The sequence below is a fragment of the Xiphias gladius genome, chromosome 17 (assembly GCF_016859285.1).
Source record: "Xiphias gladius isolate SHS-SW01 ecotype Sanya breed wild chromosome 17, ASM1685928v1, whole genome shotgun sequence".
NCBI lineage: Eukaryota > Metazoa > Chordata > Actinopteri > Istiophoriformes > Xiphiidae > Xiphias > Xiphias gladius.
The window spans coordinates 23,922,159-23,949,597 of NC_053416.1; the positions used below are offsets into that span (position 1 = coordinate 23,922,159).

General features: G+C 40.2%; 2 protein-coding genes and 1 long non-coding RNA gene across 8 annotated transcripts; 1 reads left to right on the top strand and 2 right to left on the bottom strand.

Annotated features, from left to right (window-relative positions):
- Positions 1-1,425: 1,425 nt before the first annotated feature.
- LOC120802909 lies at positions 1,426-2,236 on the bottom strand. Its single transcript, XR_005709269.1, has 3 exons — positions 2,170-2,236; positions 2,001-2,080; positions 1,426-1,863 (listed from the first exon to the last, which is right to left on the bottom strand). It is a non-coding gene; the product is annotated as an uncharacterized LOC120802909 (long non-coding RNA).
- Positions 2,237-2,400: 164 nt separating this feature from the next.
- On the top strand, positions 2,401-11,506 carry slc37a4b (solute carrier family 37 member 4b). 6 transcript variants are annotated; one of them, XM_040151099.1, is made up of 10 exons: positions 2,401-2,486; positions 3,966-4,490; positions 5,179-5,411; positions 6,663-6,909; positions 9,212-9,364; positions 9,452-9,537; positions 9,631-9,744; positions 9,829-9,894; positions 9,982-10,120; positions 10,443-11,506. In XM_040151099.1, the coding sequence occupies exons 2-10, from the start codon at positions 4,343-4,345 to the stop codon at positions 10,607-10,609; spliced, it is 1,353 nt and encodes a 450-aa protein (XP_040007033.1). In that variant the 5' UTR covers positions 2,401-2,486; positions 3,966-4,342; the 3' UTR covers positions 10,610-11,506. The 6 variants fall into 6 exon arrangements, with proteins under 6 accessions (XP_040007033.1, XP_040007029.1, XP_040007030.1 ...); XM_040151095.1 differs by lacking the exon at positions 2,401-2,486 and adding an exon at positions 2,517-2,707; XM_040151096.1 differs by lacking the exon at positions 2,401-2,486 and adding an exon at positions 2,517-2,681.
- Positions 11,507-13,874: 2,368 nt separating this feature from the next.
- Positions 13,875-17,291, bottom strand: si:ch73-1a9.3 (non-histone chromosomal protein HMG-like). The gene is made up of 6 exons (XM_040149733.1): positions 17,105-17,291; positions 15,520-15,543; positions 15,311-15,340; positions 15,178-15,219; positions 14,973-15,080; positions 13,875-14,887 (listed from the first exon to the last, which is right to left on the bottom strand). The coding sequence occupies exons 1-6, from the start codon at positions 17,120-17,122 to the stop codon at positions 14,840-14,842; spliced, it is 270 nt and encodes an 89-aa protein (XP_040005667.1). The 5' UTR covers positions 17,123-17,291; the 3' UTR covers positions 13,875-14,839.
- Between the last annotated feature and the right edge of the window lie 10,148 nt (positions 17,292-27,439).

A 27,439-nucleotide genomic window follows, 5' to 3' on the forward strand; every position in this document is an offset into this window, starting at 1 on the left:
ACAAAGACAATAACAGAATCCTACTCTCTATTTTGAAAATAGACCCGGCAGTAATGGAGAGTACACAGGACCAGGCTCTGCACAGGTGTTTTCAGTTATGCTGCTCAGTAGACTTCTGCTCAGGATAAAGTTGAGCGCAGGTTTTTACGGGAATTACTTAAGATCACTAAACTCAGTGTACTGTGGTGGAAGTGGAGGTCTAATTAACCACATCCACTGAAAACATTTGTGTGGATGGACAATAGGTGTGTATAGGGCCTTTCAGATTGGCAATAATTAATTGGTCATTAACCACGGTGGACATGAGTTATGAGAGCCGTGCTTCATGAATAAGGACTCCGGCGCACTATGCATCTGGAAGCATTAACATAACACATTTTGTGTTATGTGTTGGCCAAACTGAAGCAAGTTTTTTGTGAAAACTTTTAGTTGCCCCTTTACTATACTCATTCAAAATCCCTCATAGGTGTTCAACTAGGTTGAGATCTGGTGACTGCGAAGGCCACAGCATATGATTCACATCATTTTCATACTCATCAAACCATTCAGTGACCCCTCATGTCCCTCACCCCTCAACACATTTTTTCCCTCATCAATCTGCATTAAATACCCCATAATGACAAAATGAAAACAGAATTTTTGAAATTTTTGAAAATTTATTAAAAAGGAAAAACTAAAATATCACATGGACATAAGTATTCAGACCCTCTGCTATGACACTTGAAATGTAGCTCAGGTGCCTCCCATTTCTTTTCATCATCTTTGAGATGTTTCTGCACTTTGATTGGAGTCCACTGCAGTAAATTCAATTGATTGCATATGATGTGGAAAGGCCCTCACCTGACTATATAAGGTTTCACAGCTGACAAAGCATATCAGAGCAAAAACCAAGCCATGAGGTTGAAGGAACTGCCTGCAGAGCTCAGAGACAGGATTGTGACAAGGCACCGATCTGGGGAAGGCTGTAAAAAACAAATTCTGCTGCATTTAATGTTCAGCACAGTGAGAGCGCAGTTGCCTCCATAATTCTTCAATGGAAGAAGTTTGGAACAACCAGAGCTCTTCCTAGAGCTGGCTGCTAAACAATTTTAGCATAACGCTGCAATGTTACGAAATGTGAAAAAATTGAAGGGGTCTGAATACTTTCTGAATTCACTGTGTATATATATATATATATATATGTATATATATATATATATATATATATATATATATAATTATTGTTATTATTATCATTCTTATTATTATTATATATATTGTATATTTTATATAATAATATCAATGATAATACTAATAATGATAATAGTTAAAAAAAATTAAAAACTCCTGGTAGGAAAGCAAATGAGTCTTTTTCCCAAGTTATTAAAATATTCATTTAACTGTGGAGACATGTAGTGTAGGTCTCCCAAGACACAAGGACTGTTGCATATTATCAGTTGAATTCCAACAGTTCTTCTGGATTTTCTTTTGCTGCCACCATGTTTCACAGATGATCAAATCTCCTGGAACAAAAAACTACTCTGAGTTAGCTGGATAATCCTGCACTGATAAAACCCTGAACAGTTTCACAGTCAGGTTTTTATTCGGTTCCTGATCTGGTTTTATTTATCCGGTTTTTATTATTTTATTTTTTATCTGAGTTTTATTTTTGTCCTTGGTGCTGTGACCCATCTAACTTCATTAATCCTGCTTTTTTAAGAGAAGCCCCAGATGTTGTGTATGAGAACATCCCACTTTTGAGGCCTTACAGACACACAGGAGACAGGGTTGGCCCTTAGTGATATAAGTTTTGAGTTGTGAGCTTTGAAGGTGAACCTAACAACCTTGGTTGCACTGCCTCTCTGCACGAGCTGGATTACTGACCTGAAGTAAAAACAAACAAAAAAGTTAGCTTTAACTAGTATTTGCATGACACAAAATGTAAAGTGCATTAAATCTCATATTATTTGCAGATACCACAACGGTGGGGTTGTATTACAGCAGCCAGACTATATACTGACATTTGATCTTTGTTTCCTTTGGTGAGCTCCTCCAAATCACATATCCCATACTGTTGAGTGACACATTGTTGACTTTAGTGCTAAGTTGGAAGACAAAAGTCACTTTAAATGAGCAAAAATGGGGAAGACAAAGGGCAATTAAACCTACTTGTTTTTAAACATTACTCACAATACAATAGCTTTCTTTAGGGCTGGTAATTCAGCATGTTGCCAAACTAGATCCTCCTCCAACCCTAGTGTACGGGAAAGGTATGGATTGATGGACGGATTTGACTTGTTTATTTATTATTTATTATGTGTTTTAAAATTCATTTTGTTCAGGCATGACCATAGAGGCCTTCGCCAAAGCAAGGGTTCTCAGTCCCCAACCACCACAGCCATGTTGGTTCCTTTTAGTCCCGTACTCTGAGTTGAGTGCATTCACTTGTGTCAGCTCCACAGACATAGAATAGACCTTTTCTGCGCCAGACATTTTGACTTCTCATAGTGGGTGAAACCAGCTTTTTTTTAAATATTGCCCAGGTCCATCCAATTATCCCAATTAGCCATGCCAGTGAGCCAACATGCACAAGACCAGGAACTACCACAGCTGGTTGGAAAACAGTTGTGTTTAACGTTATCAGCCTTTTCCTGCTGAGACAAGTCAAAGGCCTGCTGGGAGAAAAGGCGTGTGGCTCTACAGTAAGCCTGAACACCTCATAGAATCAGTAGGTGATTTGATTCAACCGACGGATGAGGGCAGCAGTGAGCCGTGGGAGCTAAATATTGAGATTTTATTGCAAAAATAGATCGTCGACTGATTTAAGTACAGGCCCAAGTGGTTCCTCAGCAATACGTGAACATGAGTTACATCAGGTTGTCTCTGTTGTGAGGCATTAAGAATATAAGACCACAGATATTTAAATAGAGTTTGGCGGCGTGAGAAACGGCCACTGTCGGAATAACACCACACTTACAGCAGTCGCACTCAGGCCAGAGCAGCACCGGATTCTAAAACCCGCTGCAGTGTGTGCGCGTGCGTTTTTGCGACGGTGGGGTCGTTGTGTCGCGGCGACGCGCTCCAGAGCTGCAGGCTCGCGAACGCGCGTCGTCCCCCTCGCATGGAATGGGATCAGCAGGAGGGACGCGAGTGAAAGGTAACCGGCCTCCCGGGCATTCCCGCACTCGCGCTCGCAGCGAGACGCTAAACCGCGGTATCAGACGGCGTCGAGCGTCGACGTGTCTCGCTTTATGTCGGCATGTGGGGGAAATGTAGGCCTGCGGGGCGCCCATGTACACGGACCGCCCTCGAATGAGTTCGCCTCGGGAAACCCTGATACTACTTTCGTGTCCGCGTTAGCGGGAATGGCGCCGTTTCGCGAATGAATCCGTGTGTCGTCACTGGTTGTGTGTCTGTAGACGCTCCGTCCGCCACAGGCCTGTGTCAGTGGGAATGGTAGCGTACGGGGGGGGGGCACGTATTATGGAAGTTCCAAAGCTAACACCAACACAAGGCACAATGTCCCTGGCTTGTAACCGGATGATATACATACAAAACCTTCAAAGTCGTCGTACTTACGCCCGAGTTATATTTCTAAAAAAAAAAGAAAAGAAAATGGCCACAACCAGGTCAGCGATCTAAGTTGAAGTTCCCTGACACCTGATATTTTCAAGGTTGCTGACTGCAGGACCTCCGGCCCACATGCCCAAGCCAGTTAAAGGAGCGACTCTGACATATATCTGACAGCCTGCTAGACAGGTGGAATCTAGAAGAAGCAGAGCTGCAGGTCCAGAAAGTCACGTTATCCTGAACCTGCACCTGGTGATGTATGAAGGGCTGTAAATAACAGGTGGCTAGGTCAGCTGAACATCGCACGACATCACCACCACCAACACCAACGTGGAGAAAAGGCTTTATCTGAAGCACCTCTGTTCTAACTGCTTCAGTCTTTAGTCACATTTGTTTTGTCTTTATTTCATTTTCAGGCTGGTGTAAGGCTTCCGTCCTCCGTCCCCGCCTCTACATGCATCAGCCTCACAGATAGAGCAGAGCGACCAGGCTGCAAGGAGAATGCTGTCCGGGGTGACTCTCCTCATGGAAAACATTTAATCAGTGCTGCCCAGCTAGTGCTGCGTCTTGTTTCATATCTCCATTGCCCCAGTGAAAACAACTAGCGCATAACTTTGACTTTTTTCACTGAGAGCAGGCCAGCAACGGCTGGTGATAAGAGCACTCCAATCATCTCGATTTGTTATAATCTAGTTGCCAGAGGACCCCAATACCAGACTCCATTGAAGAAAAGAGTCTGAGGAAATAATTATTGCTTTTCCTCGTCATACTTTCTGTTGGATCAAGTGCAGTCATGGGGTCCACAGGCTACGGCTACTATCGTGTAGTCATCTTCTTCTGCATGTTCATCGGCTACTCGCTGTACTTCTTTAACAGGAAGACCTTCTCCTTCGTCATGCCCTCTGTGATGGAGGAGATTGACCTGGACAAAGATGACTTGGGTAAGGCAGTAGCATTAACTGTTTTTTTTTTTTTTTTTTTTTTTTTGGGGGGGGGGGTCTGTTTTAAGCAGAGTTTCCCTAAGCAACATTTAGCTCTTTAACGAGGCTATTGTTTGACAAAAACATTGTGCAGTAAAGTTATTTAGTTTGCGAAACATACACAGTGCACAGGCATTAACATGCACTGTGGCAAACAGAAAACTACTGGACACTGAATTTGTCAGCTTCACCCTGGTCTGCCTTCACCCTCCACCTTCTGACTGCACATGAAATATATTCATGTCTAAGGCAGCACTTTGACATGTGAAGTGTTCTCTCATCACCTCTCTTGAGCTCAGAGTTCTAACACTTTGCTAATAGCTCAAGAGAAATAATGAACAGTTGGGGGTGGTATTGGATCAAATCCAATTGTAAGCAGCACAAGAAAAAGATTAAAAAAGATGAGTCTTCAGCTGTGCTAGCACCTCTGTGAGGCTGTGCTTAGGCACAGGGAAGTTTGCAGCTAATGTCATCATATCTAACAGTACAGTATTCTACTACTGAAGACAAGACTGATTTTATATTATTAGTGGTGAAAAATTGTGATTCTCATTTGTTGACATGTATACAAAGATGCAGTTCTTGTGTCTTTTGGTATAGTGTCTCTCTGCACATTGCTTTAACCGTAACCGTCATGGTGTGTCTGCAGGTCTGATCACTAGCAGCCAGACCATGGCCTATGCCATCAGTAAGTTTATAAGCGGTGTGCTGTCGGATCAAATCAGCGCCCGCTGGCTTTTCTCCCTCGGCCTCTTCTTCGTGGGGGGCATCAACATAGTCTTCTCCTGGTCCTCCACTGTATCCATGTTCTCACTGCTCTGGTTCATCAACGGCCTGGGACAGGGCTGTGGCTGGCCCCCATGTGGGAAAGTGCTGCGCAAGGTAATCTCACCCCGTCCGCCACCTCAGCCAACACAGATTCCTAATGCTGTTTAAATTGTTATGCTCAGAGCCAAGGGAAGCCCCACTCTCAACGCACAGGATGCTCGTGATGTCTGCGATTATTATGGGCAGCTAGGGAAAGGGTGTAACCCCGGAGTCAGAGCCACCTTCTAGGTGGACAAAGTGGAACTGTGTGTTTGAAGTGGGAAGTTGTTTGTAGGAATCCTGGTCTGTACTAGCAGACAGTACTGACCTTCAGGCTGGAGACAGCTGTATGAGACACTCATTGTTTAAGGCAAAAGTAATGATGGCAGCAGTGTTGGTGCTTTGAGAAATTACAAGATTTTGGAATTGCTTTTATTAAAGTAATTTAAATTTTCAGAATTTTTATTTTACATTTTGGCATTGATAAGCTATTAGTTCAGTGAATTTTATGCATGACATGCAAGACTTTGAAAGTACATACTCTTTGAGCAAAGCCTAATACAATTCTGCTATCCTAAGCCTTGTGGCTGACAAGAAGCTGCTGTAAAAGTAGCAGTGTTCAAAAGGTGGGGAATAAATAGGCTTTGGCATGTGTTCAGTGCGGTATGGGGATCAGATTATAGGACAATGTATTTTTAGAAGATCCTCAGTAGATCTTTCCAAAAGAAAAACAACTTTGACAAGAGGTGTTTCCCTTCTCCAGTGAAAGGAAAAAGCAGCTCCTGTTCCAAAGCTGAGTTACCATCTATACACTATGGATAAACGCAGTGTTAAATTAGCCTGTGGGCTGCCTTAAGTGTTTGCCCATTGATTTCTCAAGTTATAGGTTACTCTGTTGGCTCTATAGGGTGTGGTGTGTGCGGAATGTTTACGGCCACCCCCAGCTGTAGTACATCATGACAGGGTGTGGTTCCGATGCCATTTTGCTAAAAGCAGTATAATAAGAGAAGACCTGAACAGTTTTTAAGAAAAAATGTCATTAACTGCTGTAGATTAATGAACATCTATTTATTGTTAGGTCAAACGTTTGTAATGTTTTTGCTACTTTTTCCTAAAATCCCATTTTAATCATAATTAGATTGTGTGAATCAGAATGTTCCGTCAGGAAAGTAGAACATGAAAGTAAACAACAATATGCAGAACATATGATAGTCTAAACAATCATACGCATAATGCTGCCTTCTTTCACTCTACCTGCATTTTGCGATTTTGAAAATGTTGACTATTCTCCGCTTGTTCTCTCCTGTGCGTCTCTTTTTCCATCAGTGGTATGAGCCCTCCCAGTTTGGAACATGGTGGTCTGTGCTGTCCTGCAGTATGAACCTAGCTGGGAGTCTGGGTCCAATCCTGGTCACAGTGCTCCTGCATTACTATGACTGGAGGACTATCCTCACCATGTCAGGCATTTTCTGTGCTGCCTTCTCATTTGTTTGTCTGGTGTTTGTAAAGAACGAGCCAAAGGATGTGGGCCTGCCCAGCATCGAGGCAGTGGCCAAGAAGGGGGCGAAGGGAGGTAAGCGAAAAAAGTGGTGCCACCTAGAATTACAGCAAGTAGATGGTCACTTCCTGTGTAGCTGAAGATCGTTACCTCAAGGCGTGTTAGTCATATGATGCTATGCCAGGTTACAGCATCCCAACACTGGGTCTGTCCCAATACCTTCAGTTGCAGTACTGGGCAACAGTGCCCAAGTAACCGTTAGTAATGCAAATGTGTGGGGGTTAGTTAGATTATCCTGAACTGATTTATAGGTCATACATGGCTCAACTGAGGCCAGATGCTTTGTTGGTTTTTAATTAATTCACATATAATGAACAAATAAGTAGGATCAACCATACAGTATTACAGCTTCAGTCAGATGACAGAGAAAAACGAACACATACACTAGCAGCTGAGAGGTTTAGGTTCATCAATGACGCAATTAAGTTGAGTTATCAGAAGCAGGTTTCCCACCGTGCATCAACACATACCATCATTATAGTGAATTGTTTCGGTCTGTTAATTTTTTTTTTCTCAAAATTATTGATAACAGGAAATGTTATTCAATTAGAGCTGAAATGATTAGTCGAGTAATCGATTAGTTGATTAACAGAAAATGTAGAGGGCAAAAATCCCAAACATTTTTGACTCTTGATTGAACAAAAGAAGACATTTAAATATGTTATGATTTTGGCTTGGGGAAATAATTATGGGATGCTTAAGTGGTCAAGATTGCAATTGTGGGTACTGGGACAGAGGCAACAGCATGTGGCACCTTCATTTTATCCCACTAGTGTGAGATAATTTTCATTTCATTACAGTACCTCCTTTGGCTCAGGCTTGGTTAAATCTTTGTGCCGTAAAGAGAATTTTATTCATCAGCTGCACATCAAACATCAATATTCAGATCTTGCAGTCTGTAAGCATGTCCAACAACAAAAAAGTCAGATTTACGCAGGAGCAAACTGGACTTGAGGTGTGTTTTTCAAACAACCACCATGGTCACTGCTTAACCATCTCATTGAGGAACTACCTACACAGTCATGACTGTAACCCTAAATCTGTGATCACCATGCACGTTGAAATAATTATCCACATCAGGGAGAGCAGGTCATTGATAATGATTCTTTTAACCAACATCAAACATGTCCACCCACATCCCCCACACAGGCAAAGCAGTGCATCAGAATCTCAGCAGTAACAATTGCTCAGTAATGTTCTGTCTGCACTGGGATCTCTGTTATTTAGTTATGTCAAATCGTGTTTGCCCCAAGAAATACTGTTATACTGTAGGTTTATATATAGCAGCCACATAAAATACCATACTGCAATCACATATTACTGTATATCAAATATGTGGTTACAGTTATTTTATATGAATTCCTAGAACGTATTCATAATTGTCCTAAGTCTATGAATGGCATATTAACTTGAAGTATGTTTTCCACAACAATATCACGAGGCTTTTTTATACCATACATGTGTTCACATAATCAGTTGGCTACCACAGACTGATAGAACATCTGCACACGTCGAAAGACCTGAGCGTCCTAAGAAAGAACAGTCTGCTCTGTCCTTTTTTGTAGAGGGCCTCGGTGTTGTCCGTCCACTCCAGTTTATTGTTTAATACATATCCTTGGTCTTGCCGACATTGATTTAGAGGTGGTTCTCCCCGCAACAGCTGGTGAAGCTCTCTACCATTCCTCTGTATTTCCTCATTGAGACAGCCCACGGTGGGAGTTGAAGCTGAAGTCGGAGGTGCAGATAGCGAAAAGAAGTGGTGAAAGTAGGGTTCCTTGGGGTGCAACGGTGTTGCCCATCACCATATCTGACAGACTGATTTCCTACTACAACCACTGCTTTTAACTACAGCCTCAGATCCAATCCCACAACTTTTTCACAGTTATTGCATCTCAGATCCTGTTTTCAGGGATGGCTAAAACAGGAATTAGGACCATGACTGTGTGATGATGCTTTTGGAGAATGCACCTCAGATCTCTGCTTATTGTCAAGAGGATGGCATTGTGGATGGCTGGACATTACTAGACTTTTTGGCAGTTTTTAACAGATCTGTTTGACTCTGTGCAAGATTTGGAAATTTGAGAACTAGTGATGTACTTCTACAGTACACACTCCATAGATATAGTTCGTACTGATTAAGGTGGGTCTTGCCTACACCATGTGATAGGCATACTGTGTAGAACAGGTAACTACAATAGTCGTATAACTATCCATAATTCTGCACTTACTGTATGCCGAATGCACTGTAAAATGAAAAATGATTTATTTTTGATGTGAGTGTGTGAACGTACCGCCTGTGTCTGTACTCATCTACCAGGCAACAGTGAGAGCACCCTGCGTGAATTCCTCCTTTCTCCTTACCTGTGGGTGCTCTCTCTGGGCTACTTGGTGGTGTTCGGGGTGAAGACGGCTGCCACTGACTGGGGACAGCTGTTCCTCATGCAAGAAAAAGGCCAGACCGCTCTTATGGGTATGCATTTAATTGTCCTTTGCTTCTCATTTGTTTTTATATAATCTGACTGGTTAAGGGCACCGACCTCAACTGCTATTCAAACAGGTAGCACCTACATGAGTGCCTTGGAGGTTGGAGGTTTTGTGGGCAGCCTTGCAGCAGGCTTAATCTCAGACAGAGCAGTAGCTCGGGTAAGTAACAGAAACAGATTAATTAGACAAAAATGACAGAGATTATCAATTAAATTACAGTGTTATAAACATCTCCCCTTTGACTTTCTCCAGCAAGGCTTGGGCACCCACGGCAACCCTCGTCATGGCCTGCTCATTCTCATGATGGCTGGTATGTATGTGTCCATGTACCTCTTCAGAGTCACCATCACACCGGAAATCCCAAAGGTAATTCCCCGTTGTATTACCGATAATAATTATGTAAAATATTTGAAATGTACAGGATTATGAGAGTTTATGTTCTTTGCTCAGGAGGCTCCTCTTTGGGTCCAAGTCATTCATCCTGTGTCTGTCCTCATTGGTGTGTCAGAAAAAGAGGTATGCTCAGAAATTCTAAATTCATGGGGTTAATAGGGAAAGCTTTCAACAAAACAGTGGTTCACATTTTGTATTTGTCTTCCACAGATCTGGATCCTCTTCCTCGGTGTTATGTTCGGGTTTTCTTCTTACGGACCGATTGCCTTGTTTGGTGTAATAGCCAGTGAAAGTGCTCCTTCCAATTACTGTGGAACCTCTCATGCTGTTGTAGCCCTAATGGCTAATGGTAAGCTGCAGGTTCATGTGACCAGCTAAACATCAGTATTATTTAAAGGTACCCTGTAAAGTTTGTGGTAAACAAACATAAGTTATGTTTACATTGAATGTTTTCTCACCAAAAAAGGCTGTGTCTATCCTTGAGGACTAACAAACAAGTTGAATGCATTTCCTTCCTCATAAATCATCCACGTGTTTATGCACAATACAAACAATAGGGGACCCACTTGTAAAAACACTGCTCCGTAGCACTACTAGTGGTATGAAGTCCAAATGGTACCTTTAATGTGGTATACCAGCATTGCCTGTAATCCATCTTTCTTGTGTTACAGTGGGAGCTTTTATGGCCGGGCTTCCCTTCAGCACTATTGCCAAACAACACAACTGGGACATTGCTTTCTGGGTAGCCGAGGTGATAATGGGCATTGCAACCATCGGGTTCTTCCTTGTACGCAACATGCGCACAAAAATGGGACGAATCGCAGAGAAAATTGACTAATGTACCTACCTGAAATGAGCCAACTGTCATTTTCCTTTTGTATGACTACACAGACTGTGTTATTGCACTGTTGATTGCTCTGTATACAGAATACTGCACATTAATACCACTCCACTTGATCCTAGTAGCAGTTTTCATGTAGTGATATTGAAAAGTTGCTTTATGACAGCTCTGTGCTAAAGAAAACATACAGTAGACATGAAGGTCTGTTAAGGTTTGGGGTGGATTTTGTCAAACTAAAGTGAATGTGTGCTGCTCACCGCATACATTGCTTTCAGTGGAGGTCAGTCATATTTAACTTATTGAATGTTTACTGATGGTTCTGTATTATAGACTATTCTTTGTCTAGGTATTTGAACAAATGTTGTAGCATGTATCATGGTCATGGATCATGAATACCTCAAGTGTTTGCAAAAATGTAATAGGTTCATTATTTAATTGAAATGAAGTAACTGGAAAACCTGTTATTTTTATACACAGTCCGGTGCTAAATGGTACAGAATAGCACTTTGATGCAGTTAGACCATGTCAGCTTTTGTGATCTGACGTATTTTTAAGGATCTATATACAGTACATCAAACCTTTTGCTAACAGGTGTTTCGGCAATGCCAGTACAGCTGTGTACAGTAGTTACAACACTGGAATATGTACTGTTAACTTACTCATCTCTAAAATCTGTGTGTCGTGTCAACTTGAATAATAATGGGTCTACACTCAGTACCACTTTGGCAAATATATATCTTACTGGAATTGTTCAATGGACTTGAAAAGGTGAAGGAAATCGAATAAATGAGAGGTTCACTTTGTTGATTGAACTGTCAGTAGTTCAACTTAGTCTGAAGTTGAACTTCCGAACATGCCAACAATTTAAGTTTCCACTAAAGATATAAAACCATCCACAATCTGGGAGGATCATGTCTGTTCATTCACATTTTTTCAAGTCCCTCATAAAATAACACTTGCAGACCTGTATGTATATTGGAACAGATTTAGCCTGCTGTAAGTGTTCAACCTGTCCATACTGGTCGTGAAGAGATTTCTTTCTTGTGTAAGTGTTTAGTGAGAAAATCCAGTCCTTGTTCTATGCAAAATGTATTCTGAAGTTCAGCAAAGCTAATGTGAGGCTTCAGTGGTCTCAGTTACACAGATCAAGTAGGTATCCAAAATGAGTCCTTTTACTGCAACATTCCCTTTTTGTGTCACTGTCCTTCCACCCTCCACAGGGAAATGTCTGTGGACACACAAAGATGGAATTTTATATCAGAAAGAGTGTAACTGAGGTAGACAGTCAATTTGTTTGACTACTTCAGAGAAAAATAAATGGTAATTGTTGCATGTATAATGGTTTGGGGGCCATTCTATTTTTAAAAAAAAAAGAACTTTATTAGGCTTTAACCGACTGACTCATTAGGTCAAGAATTGTTATGAGGAACTGTTAGCTGGTGACATTTCCAGAGCTGATAAAGTCTCTGACTCTTCAAACCTTGTGGTGATGTTCAAAACCCATGGGCTCCTCTAAGCAACTGACTGAGGATCTGAAAATGAGGTTAACTGGTGCCTGCAAAGCAGGGGAGGCTGTAAAAAGGGTTCAAAGTGCTACCACCTTGAAATTTCCACTGTCTGACATGTCATTAAGAAGTTCAGGGGAACTGGGGAAGTCAAGACAAGATCTGGAAGACCAAGAAAACATGCAGATAAAACGACATGTCTGCTGGGCAGAAAGGCAAAAAGCAAAACCCGCTCCACTGTGCAGCGAACCGCTGATTTATTCTCATTATATTGAAGAATTATTATGAATTATAGAAGTTTATTAGATTTTTTTTTTTTTTTTTTTTAATCTGAATAGTAACCAGTCACTTTATCTGTGAAATAAATGTAGTGGAAGTATAAAATGGCATAAATGGAAATATTCAGGTAATGTATAAATGCCTCAGAATTGCTGGTAAGTACAGTTCTTGAGTGAACACTTTGCACCCCTGCAAATATATTACCAACACGTATACCTCTTTTTAGAAGATACATGCATTTCACTGGGGATTCTGGATTCCTGTATGACTTGTAAACCTGTCGCTACTTTTCCCAGCTCAGACAGTGATGGGTGCGTCCCTCAGTCATGGGGAAATCAACGGTTTATCCATTCGCTATAGGTGACTAGACAGCACATGTTTTAACGTGCATTCGTGTAACGTGTAACGCGTGGACGTGAACAAGACAGGCTCGTGTGTGTAGTGTGGATTCGGGAAAGCGTCAGTGGTAAAAGCTGAAGGTACTCAGGTGAGCCTCTCCTTGCTTTATTTCTCCGGGCCAATCACAGCTCGTGTCGGACGGGCTCACAGCGGCGCGCGGAAGAGAGCGTGCACTGCATCGCATGTACGTAAGGACGCACGGCGCTAACGGTTTGTTTGCCGACGAAGACGCTACATGTAACTAAGTGGTGGTGATCCGTTATAAATGCACCATGGTGTGAGGGAAGTTACGAGACGAAGCAGGGAGAACAGCTGACAGACGCGCGGTCCAGTGTGAAGCTGTCCATGGTGCTGAAACTAGGCTGCCATCGCTTTTTAACCGGGCAGTTCTCGAACAGCCATCATTTTGAGACTGGCTTTGCAGGGGACTGAGAACATTTGAATTTCAACATTATTTAACAGGAGTGGTTCGAAGTCGTACTTTTACTATTATGCGTTCTATAAAATGTTCCCTTTTTGTCCCTTAAAACGTGCTAAATCCTACACCGGACTCAATGTAGACTGAAACTGGTTTGTCTGTGAACCTGTCGTCTTCACCTGTAAGAGACATGTCCTCTAATACTGGATCAAAATGCACGTTTTAAAATAAAGGTTCAACCTATATTTGTAAGTCAACCAGATGTTTATACAAACCCCCTCCGGAATGTTACCTTATGCCTTTTACCAAAATAAGCTTGATTTTTCTTTTTTACACTTGCGCACACAAACTCGGCAGTTGCTTGTTTGGTACTAATATGTAATATTTATTGTTCATATCTATAGACTGCTGAGGCCTATAGTGTGTGTGTGTGTGTGTGTGTGTGTATATAATCTCTCTAATTTCTTACCTTAATATCACTATCAATACTATTGTCTGACATGCTTTGACAAAATATTTTTTTTTTCAAAAATACAAAGCCATTAGTCATTAGCTAAATTCAATCTTATCGATTTTGAAGAGGTAACAAGCCTTATCTTTTATTCAACATGTAATGTCTAGTCAAGCTAATAATGAAGTGATTTTTCAAAGCGACACAGCATTACAACTACCAACCGAGTTTTATTGGTTTGTTGATAACAATCATTACACAGGTACATCTATAAACAGATAAAAAGAAACTGCACACTTGTACTTGATACAGATACCTAAAACCCACATGAATATTGCTACTGCTGGTATGCATTTGACATCTCAAATAAATGTACAGTTTGACTGTTGGCCTTTTAAGAAACCAGTCTCAACAGTGTTTTTTATGGTTACACACCCCATTAGCTTGGCTAAGAAAACAAATTCCATTTTTACCATCCTTACAATGTACCATTACACACTGCATATAGAAAGATTGAAAACCCTTTTCACAGCAGCTATACAAATTTATTGCGATGCTATCACAGAACAGAGACACAACCAACACACGTGATGCAAAGTTCTGATAGGGAGAGCTCCAGTATTAGGGATTTTAGGTTTATTTATCAGATTCGTTACGAAAACTGCATGAGTACAAGAGTTAACATATAGGAACAAAGCTTACAAACATTCTAAAACACCATTCTTCATTATAAACAATAAAACAATGAGTTGCCCTGTGACTTTGTCCATCCCCACCCCGGCACAGATTACAGTACACTGTCCCTTATAAAGCATATGGAATGTAATCCACGCAGGCAAGCTCTTCCGGTTGTTGCCCCTGCTCCTGTGAACTTCGTGCTTGCGTGTTGACACGGTAACCTGTCCTGCACCCTCCCATCCTTCACATTTAAAACTGAAATGAAATCCACCGACAGTAACAACAATGACCGCAATATTTATGGCGATGCAAAATTGTGGGATGTGATGAAATTCCCGTCTCCAAATTGACTTTTTTCTTTCAATAAAAAAAAGTGTTCTCTACAATCAAACTACTAAAAAACCTGTATTTAGAAAATAGTTGATAAAAATATTCCCCTGAATTGTACAAGAAAAGAGGTACAGGGAGCACTGGTAAAAGACGTGGTTTGAGAGATGTTATTCTGCTGCCTCATCTTTTTGTTCAGCTGCGTCTGTAGCTGGTGCCTGTAAGACCAAATTCGGAGTGTTAAAGTTACATCACCAAGGAGATGAAATTTTGCATGTTTATATATGATGACACGACCGCTACCTCTTCCTCAGCTTTGGCTTCGCCATTCTCAGCAGGGGCTTCTGGTGCTTTCTCCTCAGGCTTGGCCTTCTCCACCTCCTTAGCTTTCTTAGGTTTAGCAGGTCCCTTCTGCAAACAAAAATATCAACTACATTAGTCACGCACAATTAACAGTCCAGAGTCTAATACATTTGTCATATCAGACATAATCAAACCAAAGTCCCACCTTTGGCTTGGGTTTGGGCTCTGCCTTTGCAGGTGCAGGTCTCTGTGGGGAAGAGCAGCATTAATGTCAGCACCAAGAACGCCGTGTACAACATGCACATTGTTTGTGACAGTCTGGGTTTATCTGTACTTACATCTTTCAACCTGAGAGATCTCCTCTTGGGCTGCAGAGTGAAGCAACAGACGGTGTGATTACTTTTAATATTCAGCATCAGCCAATGGCTCTCAGTGATGGGATGTTACTGACCCCTGGTGGGTGCACAGACTAAGTGTGTCATTATTTTGAGGATGAATAAAACATAGATAATCCAAACAAAAGTATGTTATTCTGTTTATTCCTTACCGCTGATTCACCTCCTGCAGTTGCCTGTGAGGAAAAAAACGGATAGAAAATCGTGTTAAGGAGATTGTCTGCATTCTACTGTGCCTGTGGTGGGTTTAGTTGGTGGTGGGGAATGGGGCATGGGCTTTAAGTATTAGTTATGTAATTCAAAAGTGGGCGTGTCCAGACAGAATATTAACCTATGGCGGCACTTCCAGCTTTGTACATAATTTAGTTCAGGCGGAACAGTGACACTGTGATTGACTGAGATATGTTCTAAAATCTTGCACAGTGGAGCTCTTTTCTATGCTCGGTGCATGAAAATACCAAAGCCACGTGAATAAGACCAGCTCGTCGGTCAGTCATTAAATCAGTTCGACATATCACGTTACTTTGCAACACATGAAAATGGGTCCTTGCGGAACTATTTGTTTGGGCGCAGGAATAATAATAATCTGTAGACGGTGTCCTTTGGCATTTGGCACTACAACAGCTATAGTCTAAGAAGGGTGATGTAAAGGCATGATGTAGTTTAAACGGCATTATGTTGTGTCCCCCCTGCTCCTGCAAGTGATTTCCCTACTGTAAAACTCCGGTGGAGGAGGGGGCGGACTCCGCCTCCTCACGACACATCCATTCATTGGTAATAAATGGGATTACCAGTGTGCGGAGAGAAAACCGAGCAGTGTAGCGAGCGTTCCCGCCATTAATTTGAAAAGAGTCACTCCGAGATGCTCAGCGACTCTGTCGGTCTGGTAGCAGAATCTACTAGAACCCCCAGCAACAGGAGCAGCGCTGTGCTGACGGAGGCTCGCCATTGCATAACCTACAACTGGCCTGAGCCGACAATACACAGAAAGACCTCCAGCCAACACGGCGAACGCCTTCCAAGAAAATGCATTTTCCACCGGTGGAGCGAAGGGTGGTCGTGCGTTGACAATACACGCGCACATGCACGTTGGGCTTTGGCAAACGTCGTCGTTGTTAACATCATATTAAGTGGTTTCGTTCCACAAGAAAGACACAAACAAGACTTGGTGGCCAAACAAAAATAACAACCTTGACATTAGCCTACAGTCAAACTCGCGGCGAATAACAAGCGATTACTGAGATTTGCGTTTTCAATTTCGGTCCTATTTTTTGTCCGAGAAACTTTAGTATCCAGCGGGACGACCCCCATAGGAAACAATCGATATGCCGACAACTTTCTCTGCAGAAAAGCCATCCGTCGACAGAGAAAACGACCCCCGTTTTGTCCTACACCGAGAGTAGATGTATTTAAACACAAATGCAACTGTGCATGTCACCAGTCTGCAGTAGAAAACCCGGTACACGGAAAACCACTAGGCACAAAGATAATCACTGTACAAGAGCGATAAGACCAAGAATCAGCCAGTTCGGAAAATCCAAACAGCCGCTACAGAACAACTAAACTCTGGGCTGCAAGGCGCAACACTGTTGACTTTTACTCGGAAGAGAAAACGGACATTGGTAGCAACATTTGAACTACTCTGGCCGCCAGCTGTAACAAGCCCATTTTAAAATTTGCACTTGTGGGTTATAAATGCTGTATTACTAAATGCATGAAAGATATCGGTCTACTCACTTTGCTCCTTTTAGGCATGGTTGGTTTGTGTGGGGTGTTTTTAAAAAAGGAAAAAAGAGCAAAATGTTACTGAATACAGGAGAAAATACAGTGGTATATTCTGGATAAAGCTGTACCAGTACAGTCTAATACAGCGCTACGAGACTTAATGTTCCATTGGAGGAAAAACTAGCTCAAACCGGATTGGATTCTCCCCCTCCCTCCCTATTCAAACCGTTATAGTTCCTGCATGATTGACGGGGCTATGCCCCGCCCCCTCTGCCCGCTGATTGGACGACAGAATGGTCAACAAGACGATTTCAAATCTGGGCTCCTACCTATGTGGGTACGTCATACGTCAGTCAACAAATATGGCGAGCTATTTGTCTTTCTGTGGAACCAGCTGCTGTAACAAGGCAAAATTGTCATTAAATCAGCCTTTCACGTCGCTTACAAAGGCTTTTCTTTCTCCCCAAGCGCCTCATCTTGTCATTTCCCAGCATTTCTTCAGCTGTATGTTAAAAGCTAAACCAATCTGCGTCTTTAACACTGCTGATAAAAAGAAAATGTGGCATGTGTATTGGCAGAAGATTGAAAGAGGGGTGTGTTCTCCCCCAGCCAAGTCTTTTGTATTTTAGCTTGGGAAAATGGCGACAGGATACGTGTGGGTACCGCTCTCAGCGAGTGTGTTCTCTTGTGCCACCTCGTTCCAGTGTTGTCATCGTCCTCTTGCTCTTGCGCCGCGAGAGTGCAGTCCAGACATGACATCAGTGGAAACGGCCGCGGCGGAGCTCCAGCTTTGTGCTGAAGTCATTTCAGACATTTCAGCACGTAGACATTAATTTATCTCCCCTGAGTGAATGATACAGACACTACCCTGACAGTGTTAGCCTACCTCTTATCCCTCCACTGCCCTGAGAATCTGTACAACACTGAGCATTGTCTGGTTTCTTCGGGTGAACTGCCCAGACAACAGAAATAAATTCTGAATGTTTCAGATATATATATATATATATATATATATCATGCATACAGATACAGAAAAGTTAATATACTATGGTTCATATAGCCTAATAAAAGCAGCCTTCTATGTGTACCTCACACACCAATATCTATTGCCTCGAATAGGAGAAACTGACTTAAATACTTTTGGCAATAATTTCTATATTAATTGTTTATTTTGCTACAGTACATAGTTTAAAGTTATTAGCATGCTTTTTATTTCAACGTGGGCTTTTATGAAATCGGAACAATGTAGCTTAACATAGTGCTACATCAACACTATTCATCTCTTTTGGACTGTATATGAAGTAGATGATAAAAGTGTACTCAACAAAAATAAACTGTAGGAAAGCCCCTTTTAAATCGGGTCATGCTTTGAAAAAAGGCATCATTATTACATATTGTTATTATATATTATTAATTGGCGTGTTCAGATATGATTATGATGATGACGATTTTGGCATAAATAAAAGAATCCATGCCGCAAAAAATCATAGATCAAATACTCAAATAAAAATGCTATTCTTCTCTCCATAACTGAGTTGGTCCTCTAAAGGATTGTTCCCTGCATCCTTTAGAGGACCAACTCGGCCCAACATCTTGTTTTAGTAGACAATAGTTAGCCTTGAGGAGGCAATATGCTCTCAACAATGAGCTTCTTTAAATTAATAGAAAGTACTTGGACACAGCAACATTAATCTACATGCATTTCAAATCAGGTGAGAAAAAAAAAAATCCCCAGCTCTTAAGTGGCCACTATGCAACAACACAAATGTTGTTCATTCCAATCTGTCCAGGCATCCTGATGATAATTTTTAATTCAAGGCTGCCGCAGCATTTGGCCCACTATTATTGTGCATTCTAGAGTCGTATGCAGTCTCATTTTCATGTCGAATATTTCATTTTTTTTCTGTTTAGTAAGGTAGAGATTGTGTAAAAAAAAGTTTTTACTCTCAGTTTGGAAATCAGTAATCAAGTGTGAAGCTAATGCTAGCAGATTTATAACTGATTAGGAACACTGCAAGTGGCTTTGATTCAACCCAATACACTATTACCTCAAACTGGTCAACATTGTTTAAGATAGGCTGTAGAACAGATATTTTCAAATAATTCCATGCAGTGATGCAGTATATCATTCTGTGTTAAGGCCTATGGCCTGCTTCTTGTTTGAAGGAATCTGTGAGCATTCGCTGCCACTAGAACCTGCAAGCTCCTTTATCTGGTGTGAACACCATTAAATAAACAGACCTGAATTCACAGCTGACTGGCATTTCCTGCAGGGTTGCATTCAACAGCAGTCTGAGAGCACACCAAATTTGATTTTGTTTGGAGTATTCTCCCAACCCAAGTCACACCTGTCTGTGACATTTTACTGCTAACAAATGCTGGAATACATAAAGGTCAGATTTCTTGACTTGAGATTTGAGGTTTTTGTTCCTGGCCACCAAAGAAATGATCCAGGTACAAAGTTTTACAAAATACCTGAATACTTTTGTGGTAGATTGGATATGAAGTTCTGGTGATTTGGCTTTACAAAGTTTACAACATTAACGGAATCCTGTCTGAAGATTATTTGCGTGGCATAAATTGTTGAGCATTAGATTTGTCCAAACAGTGAACATGGGCCCTGCTCAAAATGCATTACATGAGACACACACTCATGAACTGAGGTGTACTTTCATTTAATGAGATCTGAAAATGTTAATGTGGTTGTGAGGAACATATCTAAATTACATTGGAGGATTCAGAGAAACAGTCATACATTGACCCTGTAATGTGCATGCACATACAGGTGAGTTTTGAAGTTAAGGATTTCTTTTCATATGTGGCAACAGGAGCATACTTTCACACAAAGTATTTCATAAATAAACCGAAATTCTCATAAAATTGATATGAAATTGTGACCCAGACTTCAGGTTACAGTAGACAAAGTTTAATGTAAAGATACATTTATTTACTAAAACTAGGTTGCAAGTTTGCAGCAGACACAAACAGTCACTCTCTTTGACACCCTGTAGATTCACCCAGTTTGTCCAAATAAAACGTTTCTGCCTGCTCCCTGTGGGCAGAGAGGTGTAAACAATTGGACCCATGCTGATGGTTGCCACTATTATCATGGTAATGACCTCAGAAGTTTACTCCACCCCACTGCCATTCAACAACACAAGAACAGGGTGAGTGATGTATAAATTAGGTACCTTTAGCTCTTGTTGTCACTTAAAACAACGTGCTTTATGGCAGCATCAACAGCTTGCAAAAGAATTACGGTTTGTAGTAAAAATGTAAATCTTGATGACAGCAACCAGTTCCACAGGTTTCTTCTCTTTGTATTGGCAACGTAGCTCAGAGCAGTCTAGATGTAAATGTTTTTGTTTTTTTTTACCATCTAATTTGGAGCTTCAGGGGAAATACAGAGCTGGAGTCCTGTCTTGACTGACACTTCACTGTCGTGCCCTGGAATACTGTAGATTGGATATTAAACAAGAATGGCCTTTTACAGCTGGTCTAAGACAGAGAACTGTTGTAAATAATAGTTTACAGCTGATAAAAGGACATGCCTTCATATTCAATTCATGTACCGCAAGGACTGTTAAGAGTTTAAACAAGATATGTACAGGTCCAGTTCAATAGGCAACTTACTTATCCTTATTTAAACACATAGAAACCCTGCATTACAGTGATAAATCTTTAATGGGAAGATGCAGTATTGCTGTGTAAGAAGTATTATGCCAAAATCTGTATCTTTTTTTTTCTTTGTCAGTGCCTTATTCAGTACAACTCATTTAAATATATGGTTGGAACAAAATATCTAACAATATCATATACAGTGGTGGAAAGTATCTAAGAACAAACTTTACTTAAGTACAGTTTTGAGGTGTTTGTAAATTCCTTAAGTAGTTTCATTCTATGCTACATTATGCATCTACCCCACTACATTTCAGAGGGAAATGAAGCATTGTAGCACTTGTAACACTAGAGCAAAGATATAAGTGTTTATTACTGTGTTTTGTCTGGAGGCTGTTATATGAATAGATGATGAATGAAAATAGTAATGGGAGTAATAGTAAAACACAGTTGTAATAAAACAAAATACGTCTTCATAGGAGTAGTCATGATTGTTCAAAACTACTATACATGAATTGACTCTTAAAATGTCCATATATCTTTTACAACTACATAACAGTGTGTTATAAAGTATTTATTAAATTTTTATATACTGCTTATAAAAAGTGTTAGCAATTTTATGTACAAAATATAGGATAAGATATAATATTAGTAAATTCTTATAGATTAAACTACCCTAAAGTACATTGAGTAAAATTACTTTTACATAAGTAAAAATCGAATTACTTCCTCCACCACTGAGTATATAGTACTGTACAATACTATACTGACCCATAACTTGTTGCTCTTTAAAAACAAGTTCTTTTATATGGTAAGATAAGGATTCAAAAGTGGAAAAAACGTGGCACAAGGAGCTGAGCTAGCCCACCACACAGGTAACAATGCTGTGGGGAGCGGTATCTGTGGATTTTAACACAGTGACAACATATTGATCTACTTTGTACTCAGAATAACTTGGAGTCTCCTTACAGCATAATCTGTTTTTCCATTAATTTAAAATTGCCTACTGTAGCAAAGACATCAAAACCTGTCCCTATTACATGACCATGCAACTTTTATATATATATATATATATATATATAGTATATATGACAGGGGGAGGAAAAAAAACAAAGGAGGGCAAGAGGAGGGGAAAAGGCATTAGATAGGTGTCAGATAACAATGCTGTTGTGTTGAGTATGGAGGAGCCCTTCCATCACAGCTGCTGCCTGATGCTGTCCTTTCCGTCCTGTTCACTCTCGTTTTCCCTCTTGAGTCGTCAGAATACTGAGAGGAGAGAACGAGACCACAGTGGAGAGGACTGCTGCTCCAACTGCTAATTCTCTGACACATTATTGTTTTACCTCACAGAAAGAGGATATAAAAATGAGCCCCCTGTTTGTTGTTTTTGTGGCACAAACATTCATATATTTGACTTAAAGAAAGAATAAATAGAGCACTGAGTTGTCTCACAGGTAACTGGAACAGAGACGTTGGCATAATCCTCAGGGAGAGGGTGACAGGATGAAGGTAAAGGTGACCTCATCCAAAGCCTCTTTGACAGAGGGCGACTTGTTCATCTATCTTCTTCACCTACTCTCGCTTACACAGACTCAACTGCCACTTGTCAGCAGCGGCTCGTTAGGTCTTGTAAACCATGAACAGGTGAGATCAAACAACTGTGTTGTGTGCAAACACCCTTTTCATTCACTGCACTGTTGGCCTGTAAACAATCAGTTGTTAGGGAAGTGAAAGACTGATTGACTGTGAATGGATCAGCTTCTTATAAGGAAAAGCTGAGTCTCTCCGTCTCTCTCTCTCCCTTGCTAAGTGGATTTCTCCCATGCAGCGAATGGCGACCTTCCCATATGGAGCAGTGGGTAAAACCAGATTACAACAGTTTGTGTAAGGGGGGCTTCGGCGGCACCAGAACCCACAGCATGAATCCACATGGACGTTAAGGGCTGATATTATAGTTCAACACTGCACAGCAACTGTATGGAACTTTTGTGCTACTGCTTCAAAACCAGTAATCTATATGTCATCCGTGTTTATTAATGAGACATTTGACTCTAAAAAGGAAGTCAAAACCAAAAATGATCTACACTCACAGGGATTGGCCTGTTTTCTAAGGAAGATTATACTGCTATTGCAGATGTAAAACTTAGTCCATCTAAATAACATTAGCTTTGTTTCTCCTGATAAATGTTTTTTTTTTCTATTTTCTTAAGTTTGTGTACATGAGTATTCTGATAAATTTGGGAAGTCATGTGAATATTAAATGATTATATATTAAAAATGATACAGAAACGAAGTAGAATGAAAAATATGACAGTTTCAGATCTCCATTCTAAAAAAGGATATTTTGTTGTTTTTGACCACTCAGCAGTCCAAGGAATGTGTTGCACTGTAAGTGGGGGGGTGTCCATGACCTGCCTTTAACACTGTAATTTACATGTGAGAGGGCGGGGGCTTGCTCCAGTCGCAACATGGCCTAATAAGCTCAGTAACAATAAACCTTAGTCGGCTTTAACCATTGATTAGCCAACTGCTGACACCTCAAAAACAAATCCCACAATGGTGATTAATGCGTGCTCTGAAGGCGTGTCTTTTTGTTAGGAAGGTAACGCATTGTCAGATAAGGAAGCAATTGAATGGAACTAATCTGTGGTTATAAACAGTGACATAAAACAATAGGATAGTTAAGTCAAGCAGCCACCACAAGAACGAGCACGTATGATGACTTATGACTCATGATCCCTGACACTGTGGCTCTCCTGGCGGAGGAGGCCTGTGAATTACTTCCATTGCGGGCTATATGCGGGGGATCAGAGGACTACTATTGCTGACCCTCCCCCACTATCTACTTCCTGTTTTTCATGGTTGTCTGCTTGCGTCTGCCTATACAATACCAGCTGTGTCTCGAGACATTCCAGCTCATACTATACTGCTGCCCTCATAAAACCATGACTGTGGGCCGGAGGAGCTTATAACCAGAACAGTGGAAAGACAAACTGCAGTGCCAGTTTCCCTGCAGCATCATATGAGATCTGCTAATCAGGAGGCTGTTCCGCTAAAGGCCTTTTGACATGCTTTAACCGGCAATTAGCTCTCCAGCTTCAGTAGACTGTTTTTTTTTTGTTATTTTTAGCCAGGTTTTACACTGGAAAATGGTTACTGCAGACTAGCTGAGTAAAAACACAATAACTTGTAACCACGTGATATCAAATTGTACGGGTGCAGCTACAATGTAATCTACACCATAAAGCATTTTGGTTGTTTTATCTGCTATACATTTAAAATGTACAACATGTAATGTTAGGATTTCCATGTAGTGAGCATATTTTGGAGACAGCAGAAAAAATACGTATAAATAAATAGTAAAGTTAGATGTCAATAAACCCAAATCAAAAAGAGTCAGTGACGGAAAGTAATAAAGTACATTTACTCAGTTTTGAGGTACTTGTTCTTCTCTTCACTGTTATGACTTTATGCTATCTTATGATTTTTCTCCACTACATTTCAGAGAGAAATGTTGTATGTTTAATGTTATTACATTTATTTTGCAGATAATTACTAGTTACTTTTCAGATTAAGATTTTAAAAATACCAAATACTACATTGAATTACAGCTTACATGTTAATGCACCATTTGTAATGATCCAATAATATAATGATATACAACACTGTCATGGGCCATTCTGCGAGATGAGTACTTTAAGGACGTTTTGTTGCAAATACTTATGTATTATATATACTGATGTATATGTATTATGTATGTACTTAAGTAAAATAGTGACTTAGGACTTTTGCTTAACACTCTATGCGAATGTAGTGCATTTTAGCCACTTGGTCTCAGTGCACACAGACTTACACTAGGCAGTTTAATAACGTATGTTTTCAAAAACATGAGTAACATTTTGAGTTGATAATTGATAAGTTATTATTTTCATTACTATGCAGGTAATTCATGATTACTGTCACGTTAAATAAATTTGTACAATTTATTTTCCAATCGTGATCGCTTCAAATCAAAGTTAATGTCTGCAGTTAATGTTGCTTTACTTTAATTTATGCTAAACTTTGGCACCACATATACCAGATTTTTTATAATGGAACTTCAGCTATAATTGATACAAAAAATCACATGGAGAAGGTTGTTCACAGAGTTCATGTGCTGACAAACAAACAAATTTAATAAAATGGAGGTGCATTTAAAATTCACTCACCAAATGCCCTGAAAGGCACTCATACCCTGTTCAGTCACAATATTAAAACAAGTAACTGATTTTAATTTTGTGGCTGATCGGTGTGTATAAAATGTGCATCACTGAACAAATAGAGCACAGCAGTTCTTATAAGCACAACGTAATCCTACAGTGACCTCTAGTGGTCAATATATAAACCATCACTCAGTTATATCAGCTTCTTTTGAAAGGGCTATTTCAGCTCAATGCAGAGCAGTACAACTACATTCTTCATGGAGCAGCCTGTGTTACACTAAAAAGTAGAAATTAGCTTAGTGGTGATGATCTTGTTGTCCCACTTACAGTCATCAGAATTTATCACAGGTCCAGGCCGCCCCCATGTAAGAGTGTGAAGTCTTGTTCATAAGCAAACTTCTCCCTCCGTTCATCAACCTGCTGCAGGCCAACTGCCCTGGAGAGCTGCATATTCAGTGTGAGTGGCAGCGAAGAAAATACACTATGTTTGTGATCAGTGCTCAGTGCTGTGATGTATGGGTAGATGAGAGACGGAGTAAAATATGAATTTTGGCGATCATGTAATAGTAACTGTAATAGAATTGAAACTAGAGCCCCCCCCCCTTTTCACCCCACAGGAAGGTCAAAGATCAGGACTCACTTCAGCAAGGAAGATGCTGTTAGAGTGACTGTTTTTAAAAAAAGTAACTTTCATGACCCCGTTTACACTGACACTATAAATAAGCCTGATTTGAGTTTGGATAGTTCATAGGCCAGGAGCTTAACTACTTCTTCTGTAGTGTGAAGAAGCTTAAGTTGGTGTTAATATACCCCCATGAATTTGATTCCAGTACAATCACATGTATTTACCACTGTAAGCAACAGTGGACTGGTTTCGTGAACTGGTTGTTAATGTCTAAAAGTTATTGTGTCATCATGTTGAAATAAGGCTGTTATTTACTCAAGTAAAAGTAGCATTACAGCTGTGTAAAAATACTCAAATATAGGTAAAAGTCCTGTATTCAAAACCTCACTTTAGTATAATCAGCAAGATGAGTATAACTGTTACAGTTACTTTAATATCTTAGCAGCAATTTAATGATGTAGGTGGTGGAGGTGAAGCTATGCATTTAATAACAGCAATACGCAACATCACTTTGAATAACAGGAGCATCCCATTAAAAGTGTGCCTGCTTAACTTCACTGTAATGAAGAGAGGGATGCTGTAATCACTCGCTCAGTTTTAAATAACTATAAACTGAATAACTTCCAATAGTTTCCCAACTGTGGAACTCCTGAGGTATCACAAGTTTTTAAAGCACCTGGAAACTTTAAATCTTAAAGGGCCCTGTGGTACAGGACATGGGCAAAAAAAAATAAAATCTTTAAGTTTCTGGTATACACCAGACACCAACAAATAGGTTGAATGCATTTCCTTCCTCATTAAAAAAATAAAGCTGATTATTAAAAATATTTTAAATCCTGCATTGTTTACATCCATGTATATTTGCTAACAGTCTATTTTTCACCGGCAATAACTGTCAGGAAGCAGAATAGCTGAAATGATCAGACAGATTGTCTTTTGCATTGTCACTGTGATTGCGCTAATTCACAAAATATGGGCCCACTTATAAATACATTGCTCCATACCACTACTAGTATTTTTTAAAAATCCACAGGGTTCCTTTAAGTACTTTAATATTCATAACTAAATATGCAGCTAACAAAGTAAAAAAAAGACAAAAGAAAAAAGGAGAGGGAGCGCGAGAGAGAAAGTAGAGAAAAGATCTTTAGGTATCATTAATTCATAGTTAAACACTCATCAAAACTAGACCATAGTATCTTAAAGTATCTTAGCGTGTTAGCATGCTAACTAAACACTAAACACAAATTAAAACTGAGGCTGATGGGAATGTCATTGGTTTTGCAGGTATTTGTTCATAAACAAAAGTATGAAATGAATGAGCTGAAATTTTGACTTGATTATGGCGCTAGAAAAGTGATGGGCTAGTGTTGCATGGCTATCATAGCTAAACGCTCAGTTAATCTGCTTCATCAGGACTGTGAGCGTGTGGTTTGGTAAGTTTGGATTGACTGTTACCAAACAACCAGCCAACTGTCATCATATTCTGGTTCAAATGTTGTTAAAATCTTGTGCATCATGTTTTTCTTACTGAGCCTCACCTACCTCAAAGCAGTGAGAAGAGCACAGAAAAAAAAAGAAATACAGAAATCTCTAATGTGAAAAAGCAGAAACTTCGGCAGAAATTATTGTGTTTGTGTAGGACTCCATTCCTTCTTATAAGAAGCTGATTGAGAAAAGAAATTTTCACGGCCTTTAAGAAGCATATTTAGACATAGAATCTTCATTGGTTTTTTTTTCTGTTGTCGGTTTGTCATGTATTTCCCAGTTTAGTTTTTGTTTTCCCCTCTGTTTTACTTTGTGAAAGGATAAATTCAGACGTTGGTTGTAGAAGAATAAAGTGAAGACGTGGAAACAGGGCCACGGTGGAGAGTAAAAAAACAAACATAAAAAAAGAATAGCAAT

Bases quoted from the DNA above. Each gene is read 5' to 3' on its own strand.
- slc37a4b (XM_040151099.1), top strand. From the start codon at position 4,343: ATGGGGTCCACAGGCTACGGCTACTATCGTGTAGTCATCTTCTTCTGC. The intron at 5,412-6,662 runs GTAATCTCACCC...TTTTTCCATCAG, and splicing joins GTGGGAAAGTGCTGCGCAAG to TGGTATGAGCCCTCCCAGTT. The intron at 9,365-9,451 runs GTATGCATTTAA...CTATTCAAACAG, and splicing joins AGGCCAGACCGCTCTTATGG to GTAGCACCTACATGAGTGCC.
- si:ch73-1a9.3 (XM_040149733.1), bottom strand. The intron at 15,341-15,519 runs GTAAGGAATAAA...TTCACTCTGCAG, and splicing joins CTGCAGGAGGTGAATCAGCG to CCCAAGAGGAGATCTCTCAG. The intron at 15,081-15,177 runs GTGGGACTTTGG...TTTTGTTTGCAG, and splicing joins AGCCCAAACCCAAGCCAAAG to AAGGGACCTGCTAAACCTAA.